Source organism: Silene latifolia, unplaced genomic scaffold (assembly GCF_048544455.1).
Source record: "Silene latifolia isolate original U9 population unplaced genomic scaffold, ASM4854445v1 scaffold_20.1, whole genome shotgun sequence".
NCBI lineage: Eukaryota > Viridiplantae > Streptophyta > Magnoliopsida > Caryophyllales > Caryophyllaceae > Silene > Silene latifolia.
The window spans coordinates 9,712,992-9,726,213 of NW_027413163.1; the positions used below are offsets into that span (position 1 = coordinate 9,712,992).

The 13,222-nt window shown below is 36.2% G+C and overlaps 2 protein-coding genes across 3 annotated transcripts; one reads left to right on the top strand and one right to left on the bottom strand.

Annotated features, from left to right (window-relative positions):
• The first annotated feature begins 391 nt into the window (after positions 1–391).
• Positions 392–8,056, top strand: LOC141638391 (mitogen-activated protein kinase kinase kinase YODA-like). The gene is made up of 12 exons (XM_074447803.1): positions 392–506; positions 1,863–2,489; positions 2,790–3,413; positions 3,632–3,719; positions 3,877–3,939; positions 4,558–4,718; positions 4,894–4,969; positions 5,493–5,552; positions 5,642–5,749; positions 6,124–6,318; positions 7,142–7,233; positions 7,439–8,056. The coding sequence occupies exons 2-12, from the start codon at positions 1,978–1,980 to the stop codon at positions 7,812–7,814; spliced, it is 2,355 nt and encodes a 784-aa protein (XP_074303904.1). The 5' UTR covers positions 392–506; positions 1,863–1,977; the 3' UTR covers positions 7,815–8,056.
• Positions 8,057–8,304: 248 nt separating this feature from the next.
• On the bottom strand, positions 8,305–11,499 carry LOC141638392 (short-chain dehydrogenase TIC 32, chloroplastic-like). 2 transcript variants are annotated; one of them, XM_074447805.1, is made up of 8 exons: positions 11,235–11,499; positions 10,683–10,914; positions 10,223–10,302; positions 9,937–10,090; positions 9,063–9,141; positions 8,840–8,924; positions 8,684–8,730; positions 8,305–8,604 (listed from the first exon to the last, which is right to left on the bottom strand). In XM_074447805.1, the coding sequence occupies exons 1-8, from the start codon at positions 11,347–11,349 to the stop codon at positions 8,443–8,445; spliced, it is 954 nt and encodes a 317-aa protein (XP_074303906.1). In that variant the 5' UTR covers positions 11,350–11,499; the 3' UTR covers positions 8,305–8,442. The 2 variants fall into 2 exon arrangements, with proteins under 2 accessions (XP_074303906.1, XP_074303905.1); XM_074447804.1 differs by having other exon boundaries at positions 9,039–9,141; positions 11,235–11,480.
• Between the last annotated feature and the right edge of the window lie 1,723 nt (positions 11,500–13,222).

Here is a 13,222-nt window from a genome sequence, read left to right on the forward strand (position 1 = left end):
ACAACATTTATAAAGATTTTTATGTAAACTAACCTAAGATAAAAAGTTAAAATAAAAAAAATAATAGATTTTGAGCTTTTTGTCCATTTCAGCGCGGATCGGAAAAAATCAGATCTGGACCGAAAACCAAAATCCTTAAAAAGCTTGGATGGAGACATGGAGACCGGATTAGAACTTTTAATTTCAGTTTCGGTCCAGTCGATTCCGATCCGGTTTCTAGACATGATTGCTGGAAATCACCTATTTGTACATTTTGTAGGAAACTTAACTGTAAAAATCCTGTCCGTTAGATGAATTACTGTGTGACATCACAACCTCACATACACAAACGTCGGCGGTGATGTTACTACTTGCTCTTAATTACCAAATTGCCACTACACAATTACACATCGTCGTCTTTCTTACTTGGGGAAGGGTCTTCCGATTTTCAAATCAATTTCATTTTCATTTTTAATTACTATTTTTCCTTTTTCCTTCCTTTAACAGTCATTTGACCACTGTTGCAGGTATAAAGTTTCAATCTTTTTAACCTTTTACTTTTTCCAATCATCGAGTAATTATTATGTAAGACGGTCTAAAAACACCCATTTGTTGATAGTACTATATGAGTGTTTAAACAATGAAATGGCCGTCTCACATAATAAGACGGTCTTATTCTATAAATTGCATTTATAGTAAGTTTAGTTACATGGGTTCCTTATTATACTTGATAAAATTATGGGTTTGTGTCAGAATACAATGCTGTGTTTTCAATTGGTTGGATAATTATGTTGAAATTAGTCATAATTGAGATAATTAAGAGATCATAGGCTATTTAGTGTTTACTTGGTTTGTTGTTTGACTGAAATTAGTCAATATGGACCATTTTATATTTGTGTTTGTTGGGTGCTGACCAAGTCCTGTTATTTGATTTAAGGGTTTGTTTGAATTTGTCAATGTGATGCCCAATTTTTATTATTTTTTGTGTTTCTGTACTTGTATATAATAGGAGGAGTATTTATATGTCATTATGGGAAAAAAGTTTACTTATTGTGAAGCAGGTTCGTTTCGTATGGTTTATTAGTTAGGTATTTAGTGAATTCTGTTATAGTTTTAGTTGATTAGGTGCTAGTGCATTTGAGACATGTTTGGTAATATGGGTAGTTTGGTGATTAGATGTGAATTTTGAAGTGTTTAGCTTTGAACTCTCAATAGAATCAGAAATTGCATTACATAAGTCGGTACCAGTTCCGTTATCATATCAATGTAATGAAAAGCAACTGAGTTTAGTTTCTATCAGCTTTTCGCTTTTCGGGTGTTTCAGAAGCATTTTCACATTTAAGGGGGTTAATTTTTGTATACTTCGTAAATACGAGTAGTAGCTTAACACAGAGCAAGAAAGCTGAAGTAAACTACTCAAAACTTCCCCGAACAATGCATCCATTGAGCTTGGTGCCTTGGTTGGGGTTTTGTGGGATATAATGTGTGAGTGGGGTAATATAGCTGAATATTTGCTTTATTTTTGCATTTCTGAGTTTTTGATACTTAGATACTCGCGAGACCGTAGCAGTGCAACTGTGCTGAAATTCAGTATAGAGAGCTTTACCGTGCTAGTGGTCTTACCCAGCTATACTCCAGACTAAACTATTAACGATGGTTAGATGCTGGGTGCTAATTTGCTGCAAGGCTAATATGCCCCTTGAGTTGTGATCACTGTAAAATATTGTTTCACAGCTTATGCCTGTCTTTTTATATACCTCCAGTTATATCTGTATATGAAACATTTGGTGTAAAGTCTCCATGAATATTTTTTCTCAATTTCTCTTGTTATCTAACTAATATTCTGTTCAAACCGCGCTCATTCTCTTTTATTTGATGAACAGGCTCTTAAACAGTTGGCATGTATTGAAATCCCATTTCTCCTACGTCCCATCTTCTAATTTGCTGCCTACGACTCTTATTCGAGGTTCTTTATCGAATACTCCCCAAGACATAAATATGCGTTCATGGTGGGGGAAGCCTTCACCCAAAGAGGTTAAACAAAAGACCACCAGAGGACGTTTCTTTGATGCATTAATGCACAGGAAGTTTAAAAGTGGCTCGGAAGACAAGAAGACTGCCATGTCTGGAGGGGTTCCTAATGGTATACCTTCAGAAAAAGGGTCAACTTTATCAGTATCAATCTCACCCTCCTTAGAGGTATCACGGTGCCACAGTTTCGCTGAAGAGTCTCGTGCTCAACCTCTTCCCCTTCCGGTGCAACTTAGCAGCGTTGAAAATGCAAATTCTGACATTAGGACATCTAGCAGAGAGTTATTAATTTCTCCTGTTTCTGATGTGTATGATCGTAGAAAGCCAGATGCTGCCGATGTTTGGGAGGACTTGGAGATTGCCTCGGTCTCTACTAATAGCTCAATGGACACAAATGATCAAATTGACTCTCGCCTCTTCAGCCCTCAGGCATCTGACTATGAAAGTGGGAACGTAACTGCTATTAACAGCCCTTCTAGGTAAAGCATATACACCGCCCTAACTAATTCACAATCTTACATTACTCATTGTCCCATCTAGTTATTTCAAAAACACTAGTAATTATTATTCATTCCTTAATGGCTAACAAAACTGGTCACACTTGTTTTCATTGTGAAGTAGCATTCATTTAATTCAAGTATCGAGGCAGTTTCATTATGGGTCATTTGTAAAACAACCTCAGCCTCTTTGTGTTCTTAACATAAGGAGCCCTTGAGTCATTCGAGTGTTGTTGTTGTTGCTGTTGATTCATTCCATGATATTTCTTTTTTGTGTAAAAGGTTAAGGGACCATCCTCCAGTTGTTGTACGGAGACAGTTGAAGGACCAAAGGAAGCCACTTAATCAATCATCCAATAATACATTAAGAAGACGTAGACCTTTAAGCTCTCATGTTACAAAATTACAAATCCCTCCTCATGCTGGTTTTATCCGTGCTTCAGGCAATTCTGTATCATGTCCTTCACGCAGCCCAGTGAGAACTAGTGCCCAATATCAAGTGAATAAGCCTGATTCCCGTGTAAGGAGAACATGTTCAGATAACTCAATTGGAAATGAACTTTTCATTAGGCCAGGTTCTGGTCAGAATTTGGAACATGATCCAGTTGGAGATATGCATCTCCTATCGCCTCAAAATGGATGTAGTGCTGAGTGTTCACCGATACTTAGCCCAAAAATGACTAGCCCGGGTTGCAGGTCTCTGATGCAAAGTGGTTGTGTGACTCCATTACATCATTCTGCTGGCCCTAAGAGTCACAAGCTGCCTCTGCCTCCAGTATCATTATCTAGTTATTTCCCAAAAAGTCGTGGTCAAGGAGAAAGTTCGACGAGTCCTGTTTCACGTTGGAAGAAGGGGCGAATGATCGGAAGTGGCACATTTGGACACGTCTACCTGGGTTTTAATAGGTTTGTCAGTAAATCTTCCACGTAGTTATTTGAATTTGTGTGCTCTAGTGATACTTATCTGCTCATGTTCGTTATAATCTGTCAAATGTTTTTTTTTTTGCTCATTTAGTGTACATGTTTGATAGGACTTGGACAGTAATATACTTGTGTATTTCTCATTTAGTTATATATCTCAGATTCAATTGCATCTAAGTCTGTTCTCAAATGTTGAATCTCAGTGAAACTGGTGAGATGTGTGCTATGAAGGAGGTAACTCTGTTCTCAGATGATACCAAGTCTAAGGAATGCGCACAGCAGCTAGGGCAAGTATGTCTTCACACTATTAAATTTTGCTGAACTGAGTTTGCATGCTTTCTCCTTTTATTCTATACTCCTAGTTACTCTGGATCTCTTTACACTCTATTAATTTGAGCCATGTGATTCTAGTTCTGCCACTCAATTTGCGTATCTGATAACTTGACAGGAGGTCGCTTTACTGAGCCGCTTAAGACACCCAAACATCTTGCAGTATTATGGATCTGAGATGGTAGCGACATTTTGCCTTTATTTTTTATTGCTTCCTTAGAAGTAGTTCCTTTTATCATGAGCCTTACTGTTAATTTCGAAGTTATGTACATGTAAATGGAAAGGACAATTATGTGTTTTTTTTTTTTTTTTAATCGTGGCATCCTATAATGCACAAAAGAAGTTCGTTTTCCGCTGTCCCAAAACCCGGTTGCTATAACGTGCATCTGCCCCTAGAAAAGGATGATTTAGTGGTCTTATCATTACGGAGATGTTTCTTTTAGTTGTGAAGTACTTCCTCCGTCCCGGTCATTTGTTTACCTTTGGTTTTGGCACAAAGACTAAGGAAAGAGGAGATACCCCAATTACTAGATGACAACTGGACCAAAATTGAGTGTGGATGATCATTCGATGTGATTCTTGACGCAATTTTCATTTTGGGGCATTTGGAAAAAGCTTCTCCTTGTTTGAGAGTCTAGACTGCGTACATGTACGCCCTACCCCCTCCACCTCGCAACTTGTGGGTTCCCTTGTGGCATTTGGATAATGTTGTGGCTGTATTCGTCATGTATCTCGATGTGGGAAAGCAATTACAATTGTCTTCTGTACTCATCATTTGCGAGTTTTAAAATTTTTACAGGTTGAAAACAATCTGTATATATACTTGGAATATATCTCTGGTGGTTCCATCCATAAACTTCTTGGGGACTATGGGCAGTTTGGGGAATCAGCTATTCGTAGCTTTACACGGCAAATTCTGTCTGGATTAGCATACTTGCATGCTAGAAATACTGTTCACAGGTTAGTGTTGTTAGGCACGGTTAAATGCTTTCATTAGCTTGGTTGTGTGCTTCATAACACAAAAGATCTTGGATGAATTAGATTAATTCATTAGCTTGGTTTAGCTAGTTGCTTCTTGTCTATAAAGTGCTGTGCGTGCTCTCTCTCTGAAATATGTTACTGGTATGTCCTGCAGAGATATAAAAGGGGCGAATATACTCGTAGATCCAAATGGCCGGGTCAAATTGGCAGACTTTGGCATGGCAAAGCATGTGAGAACCTTACTCCCATACATTAGATACTTTGTATTTAATTTCCCTCCTGAAGGCAAATTAAAATCCTTTCAACATAGGAACGATTTGGAAGAAAAAGACATTGCTCAATTCCCCTCTCTTAACCATCCCTCACTTCCCCTCCTCTCCATCCTCCCTCCTCTCTTCATAACCAAACAAAGGGTAGAGTAGCAGATGTCCGAAAGTCAATGAAAGGTAATACTTATGACCCAAGGTCGAAACCCCTATCACGGCTATTAGTATCAAAATTGTCCATATAGGTTCCCTTTAGTCCTTTACATTAAAGAAAATGAATTTGAGTATGAAACTACATAATACTAATGTTTCAATTTTAGTTAGATGGCTCATAAACGTGAGTTTGATTACTTTGAAGTTTGAATGATTGGAGATCCTGTGCAATAATTTATGCCAATTTGGTCTTCATTTGGAAGGTCTGATTATGAATGTATATGCATGATAACCATGATGAATATGAGTTAACTCACTCCTGAAAATCTTGCAGATCACCGGACACTCTGGTCCATTGTCCTTCAAGGGAAGCCCGTACTGGATGGCTCCTGAGGTCAGCAAGCCGTGTATATTTCTGCCTCGTTAAAATATACAATTGGGGCATTAGCTCTTGATGTGATTTATTCTTGTTTATAAATTCAGGTAATAAGAAACTCAGATGGGAGCAATATTGCTGTTGATATATGGAGTCTTGGCTGTACTATCATAGAGATGGCAACAGCGAAACCTCCTTGGAGCCAATATGAAGGGGTAAGTAGCTACATGCTAAAGCTCGAGAGTTAAAGGCAATATATTTTAGAGAAATGTTTTTATATATAAGGATCTGGCATTGATTTTATTGATGTTACCTCTATTGTTGCATGGTTCGTCAAATTTGCGTTCATAGAACACTAGTAAGTCCAAATGCCAAAAACTGTGCTATCTTGTACTATATAGTTCACAAATGAACTCTCATATGATTCATTTCGAGGATCAACCTACCGATCCCTGAGCCATGCAACTGTAGTTATCATTTTTATGTATACAGTGAATACGTTATTAGAGTTAAACCAGAAAAATGGGCGTAAACCAAAAAACTTGACTTGTTAAGTCTAATATTTTTTTTCAATTTGATTTCTGTGAAGGTTGCAGCTCTCTTCAAGGTGGGGAACAGCAAAGAGATTCCTGCAATCCCTGATCATCTCTCAAAGGAAGGTAAGGACTTTGTGCTCAAGTGTTTGCAGCGAAACCCGCTTGATCGCCCCACAGCTGCCCAATTGTTGGACCATCCTTTCGTAAAAAATGTATCTCCTGCTGGAATCTACTTGTTGAATTCAGAGGTATGCATTTTTCTGTGTTAGTGGAAATATCTTACCTGCAAAATATTGAAGTCCGATAACAGTAGGTTTCATGAGAGTTCCTTTTCTTCAGAGATGAAATTTTATGGTTGTTTATGGATGTTCGGTGCTATTTATGAATGTCCCCCGCTCCCCAAATAAAAATAAATATAAATATAAAAGTTACTTTTGCAACTAGATCGAAGGCATAGGATTGGATCAAGACGACAGTTTGTTCTAGTTTATCTGAACAAGATGTTCACAAAATCACAATTCTTGGGGATACTAATGGGGAAGTAAACGCAGTACATCTAGCGGGTATGAGTAGTGTTTTGGCAAGTGGCGGAGTGGATATTCGATTAAACATTACACCTGCCATAAGTGGTGGGAGGAATGAATTCTGCATTGTACCCACTTCATCCCTACCTATCCCTCGCACATAATAAAACTCGATATCATTGATATTTAATTTTAAAGATTAAGATTGATTTAAGTTTCTTTTTAAAAATTAATAAAAATGATAAATCACACACTCTGTAGCAATTAGCAAAACCTAAGAAGTTATTTTACTTTTAAACAATCAATTTTGACTAAAAAAGTAGTTCATAATGTCGAAGATTAGATAGATAGTGGGAAGTCTGCCGCAATGGTTTCAAATCTTCACTCGCCGGGACTTGGAGGGTAAATGTGGTTTCCGACACTTTTACCTGGGGCGGGTATGAGTGGAAGCTTTGCTTTTTGGACGCTGATCCTAGCAACTTTGCTGGCTGCTTTTCTTTGTGTTGTCGATTGTGCTGTTGCTCATGTTTCCAAACACTGGTTTCAGGGCTCAGGCTATGTAAACAAAGTTGCAGGCTTAGATTTGGAAGGAGTTGCTGAACGGTTGCCTAAAGGTCTCAAATTTGCATCAAAATCCAGGTTGCTCTCTCACTCTCTCTCCTCCCGAGTTCTGAATAATTTTTTAAAAAAATTTCAAAATTATTTTTACAAAGCTATGAAAGCAAACAGACGATGTTGTGTTACTGGAAAGTTTCCTAGTTTTCTCTGGCGGATAATTTGCAGTCAAATCATGAATGCTAAAGTTCTGTGATTGCCATGTTCTTTTTTTTTTTTTTTGGTGCAGAGGTCCTTCAAAACATCTATCGTGCCCAGTTTCTCCTATCAGTAGCCCACTCCGGAGTCCAAAATCTTCACAAAAAACATGCACAAAGAGGCCGCCTTTTAATTCCAACCCTAGAACCGCTTCCAGCTCATCTGCACATATCGACTGTCCAAAGATCCAAAAGAGTCTATATGATGCCCCGGTTAACCATCGATCAAGACAAGAAACTTCAACTGGCACACCTGAAATCTCTCGCGCGAATCAGGGGACAAGTAAATGTCAAAGTAATTTAACTGGTTATCAAATTATGCATCTTGTTAACGGGACACAAGAATCCTTCAATCGACAAACTCGAATTAAACTGAAGTCCTCATTTGTCCGTCCTTTGACTTACTGACACGGCTTTTGTCATCATGGTCGATAATACTGTACGTATGTAGAGTTGTTCAGTTCTTTGGTAGATCATACTGTAGTACTTACTTCTTCCTCGTATCTTAGAAAGCAGATAGCCATTGTATATAAGCTGCAGAAGCGTGTTTAACAGATACTAGGTAGTATAGTTCTCTGATTCTAATGTTGGTTCATTGCTGATTCATAGACACTTTGATGAAATATATCATCTCAAAGGAAATCAGTCTTTTTTTCCGTGTTATTTATGATAAACTTTACGCGATAAGCAAACTAATATCCTACTATGTTGAAGTACTACGGAGTAATGAATTAACAAGAAGGCGTACCCCATATAACAAACTCGGAAAAACCGTAGTATAATTCCCTTGCAAACATGACCGACATTATCTCAGTACCTCAAGGGCTCTTGCAACTCGGAGAATAAAAAAGAGTGACAAAGATGAAAGATGGACATCAATAAACAAAAAAACAAAAAAAATCGTCGAATGAGTAGACTTTAAAAACAACAATGGTTGCGAATCTTGTTGCCTTTAAAACAAGAATATGACAGCTCCTTAGTAATCACATAGTTTACAGTCAGTTATCAAGACGGGAACTATGCGACTGTTCAAAAACTAAGCTTGTGTGAGATTAGAGCTGAAGTCCCATAGTTTCTTGGCCAACTCTGTATCTTGAGATTGCGAGGTCGGCTGAGCAATATTGCTGTCCATGAAATATTTGCCACTTACTCCCTGTATCTGAGGATGCAACGCCACAAAACACGTTGTTGCAGCTCCCTATAGTATGGACTTGTTAGTCATTGTTCACCAATTGTAAGATTTTTAAAAGGGTATATAAGAATCAAGATAAATTTACTTGCTCGACGTCTTTCAGAACAAGTTTGCCAACTGAGTGAACTATTCCTGCACAAGAAGAAAACTTGGCAGAATGCTTAAGAAATAAATAAGAAAAATACACAGATGAAAGACATCACCAACATGGCGAGTGGCAACAAGAATACTTGAAATTTACCGTTGATGAAACTGTGATGACGCAGGAGATTGGTTGAGATGGAGCCAGGGTGAAGTGAATTCACTATTATGTTGATATCTTCGTCCTAACATAGATAAATCAACAAGGAAAATCCAATTTATATGGCATTCCATCATGGTTTTTGACTCATAAGCTAAATTGTACGAACTAGTAATGATAATGCCAAGTGATGAACTACGTGATTGTTGACAAACACAAATACCTTTAGTCTCCTTGCGAGTTCATTAGCGTGCAAGATGTTCGCAAGCTTAGACTGGCCATAAGCCTGCAGGCTGCTGTATCTGCAACATTTATCAACTTCAGAGTTATAAATTCTACAATTACCACCAGTCCACTACTGGCGGATCTATATACAACTATACAAGTACTCTTTTTTGTGCATTTTGTCCAATTTTAACCTTCAAATATGTAAAGTATTTAGTTTCTATATAATAATAGCTTTGATATTTTTAATGGGACACTTGAAACAAAATTTATTAGGTCCATACTAATGCTCCCATTGTGTGGCAGAAGTAAGATGTTAAATGCTACGGAGATCTGTGAAAAATATTAGCATAACTCTTGAAGAGTTAAGAACGATAAACACCTAAGAGGGGGAGGGGGTGAATTAGGTGTACCTTTTAAAAATTTTCTCGTTTACTTGGTTAATGACTAACACAAGTAAGATCTATTAGGTACGAGTTTGAGAAACTTAATGGATTGTAAGTTCACAAACGGTACAAACAGTCTATGCAACAAGATGATGATGAATGCACAAAGACGGCATGAGATAGGTAGATAAAAATGCAAAGGATAAACGAATGTAAAAGTAATTAAACAAACAAGACGATGTTTTTAAAAATTGGTTCAGCTCCTACTCCGGAGCCTACGTCCAACCGTTATTTTATTGCTTGTTTAGAAATTTACTCAAACTTAACTAAACCCCTTACAATGAAAATAACTCGCCAACCTACTCCGGTTGCAATTGCTTGAAGCTACTAAGAAATGAAACTTGACATCATCAACCAAATGTGTTCTAACAACTCTCAACAAGTAAATGGAAATAGAATGCCAACATCAAGGGAGGTAATTGTTACCCTGACTCGTCATTTAATTTATCGAACTTAATCCCTTCACCATATGCAAAACGATGTGCCTCAGAAGAAACAATGACAATCCTTCCTTCCCTTTTGCTTTCTTGAGCAGTCTTTTTCATAACATCCAATAACAGATTTGTCAAATGAAAATGTCCTGGCAAGCAAATAACATTAAGTTGCCGATATTTGAGCTCCGTATAAAAATTCCAACACTCGGAACATTACTTGAAAAAGACTAACAAGCTATCAAGAATTCAGAAGGTAGAGTACAAAATATATCACCTACCTAAATGATTGGTAGCAAACTGGAGTTCTATATTGTCTTTGGATAACTGATATGGGACTGCCATAATACCTGCATTGTTGCTATAGCGAAAGTGGTCATCATCTACTAAAATTGCTCATCAAGTTCATTCTTAAAATAGAAAGAACAACAAATGACTGAGACACCCAAAATAGAAAAGGACAACAAATGACCGGGACGGAGGGAGTAATTGCAAATCACTTGAAAAACTTATCCCACTTAAGGTGATGCAAGATATGTTTTACAAACATTTTTACGGATATGCTGAAATAAATACTACTCCCTCCTATACGCTGAAATTACCCCTTTTTCCTTTCGTGTCCAATTTCAATAGAATTGGCCCATATCTTAATTTGGCCAATTTTCGGATTCAAAATCTTTATTACCCTAGTAGAGTTGCAGTTAAAATACGGAACGCGTTAATTTAGATGAGCATGCTCACATGAGAAGATTGAGAGGGAAGCTCAGTGACTTGTATTCAGATGCAAACTTCTCTACTGATGCTAGTGAGCTGAGATCCAACTCCATCACATCAATTTTAGCAGTTGGGATTTCTTCAAGTATTTTCTCTTTAACCATAGTGCCGGCACTCACATTTCTCACAGCCATAACAACATGAACACCACGCATAGCAAGAGTACGTGTTGTTTCCACCCCAATACCGCTTGATGCACCTGAAATTATAGACATGAAACCTCAACTCCTGGAGACTAACATCACCTACTTAAGAGTCACAATGAAATTCCGAAACTTTTAGTCAAAATTCTCGATTTTTCTTCTAGTTTACCACCATGGTATTACTTGTTAGCTCTTTTAAGTACAAGTCCTGGCTCCGCCCCAAAGTGGTTCAGCACTAATAGTAGACAATAGACATACTAGAATTAGAGTAAAGAAGAGCACTAGCCTATATATAAAGGTCCGTCTGAGGATAAATACGAGTAATAAGTTTATCACGAGACCGTCTCATAGAATTAATAAAAAGGAAAAAGAATACCAGTAACAATAGCAGTGAGGCCATGAGCATCAATCCCATGAGTAACTTGTGTAGCAGTTGATGCTGCTGAGAACCCAGATGCACCCTTTCTTGTAAATGGCCATATTTTCATCATTTTTATAATTCTTATTCCCAATTTCACAAAACCCTCGAAAATATTATGTTGATCCAAGCACAAAGTTTGTGGCTTTATGCTGTTTCACCAACTTTGAATGTGTATGCGATGTGATTGTGATTACACAACTGAATAATCAATGATTATTATAAAGAATAAATACACCAACGCCAGTGAGCATTTTAGGGAGAAAAAGGATTGTACCTCGGATGTAATACATCATATTTAGGCTCTGTTTGGTAGCGTATTTTAGGTACATTTTTTCATCGAAGTACTTTTTTCAAAAAAAATTCAGGTAGCTTATTTTCTTGAACGTGTTTGGCAAGTAGCATTTTATAGCAAAAAAGTACCTGAAATGAGGGTAGCATTTGGGATTTCAGGTACCTAATTGTATTTTGCTTACCTTTTTTACCCTTCAACTTTTTATATGTTACTCCAATATTATTATTTTTTATATTATGATCTCAAATAAACCCAATTAAATAGTTTTTACGGAAATGAAAAGCGTCCGTGATAATATCAATACTTTAATTTAGAGTGCAATTTAATTAACTATTTTTATGTATGGTTTAATAGAAAACTTACTTCGTATACATAAAATACATTTTTTTGATAAACTGTTTGATAGGAGTATTTTTTTTTTTACGTTATCGTGGTACTTTAATTATTGTTTCCGTCATTTTGAAACATGTTAAAGACTTGTGCAATTATAGTAAAAAAAAATTGCATTTTTTTCTAATTACTAACAATGCCAACGACAATAACACAATAATAATAATAAAAACATAAATGATAATAATAATAATAATAATAATAATAATAATAATAATAATAATAATAATAATAATAATAATAATAATAATAATAAGTCATGTCCTTTTACGTCATTTGACCAAATATTAGCTACCTTTTCAGCTAGTCTTCCAAACAGTTTTAATAAAAAATTAGGTACCTTTTCAGGTCATAATTTTCAGCTACCTTTTCAGTTACCTTTTCAGGTTTCAGCTACCTTTTCAGGTTTCAGGTAGTTTTTCAGCTAGTTTTACCAAACGGAGCCTTAATGACTTTTTAAGTTTTTGTGTATTTTTTTCGAGTATTATAGAGTTTATAAATTATATTTTAGTTTTATGATGTCAAAAATCAAATTTTTTTGAGCTTATATGTAATTTTTTTGAGTTATAATGTAACTTTTTGAGATTAAAGTTTAAGTAAATAAACTCAAAAACTTTAAAATAAAACTCAAAAATTTTAGATTAAAACTCAAAAATTTTATATTAATGCTCAAAAATTTTATACTACATCAGATGTATAATCCACTTAGACCCCGTTTGGATACTTGAATTTCATTTTAAATGACCAATTTGAAATTAGGAATGTGAAATCATGATTCTCAAATTCAAATTCTTTGTTTGGGAAACAAAGAATTTGAAATTTAGAATTTGAAATCCAATTTCTATGTTTGGCAATACAAAGAATTTGAAAATCCAAATTTGATACAAACTCAATTTCCAAGTAGTTAACTCATATTGCAAGGTTTTAGGCTAAAATTTTCCGCAACACAAAATAATCATTCGACATAGATTTTAATTACAAACGTGTTATTGCAGCAAATTGTCCAACTATAATCAAAATCGATGTATGGTTCCAACTAGAATGCTCTACTACGCTCATCAAGACAAAGCAAAAATCCAATCTAATTTTTGATCACTCGGAAGGTCTTTGAGAACTTGAAATTTCACCGGTGCCTCCACGAACATATTTACAGCTTGTAGAACTTGAGGACGGAGGATGCCAACAACTTTGGAAACCTCATCAAATATCTCTTTCCTCCCAAAGTTGGAGTTGCTTTAAGTCTAGCTTCAACTTAACATTT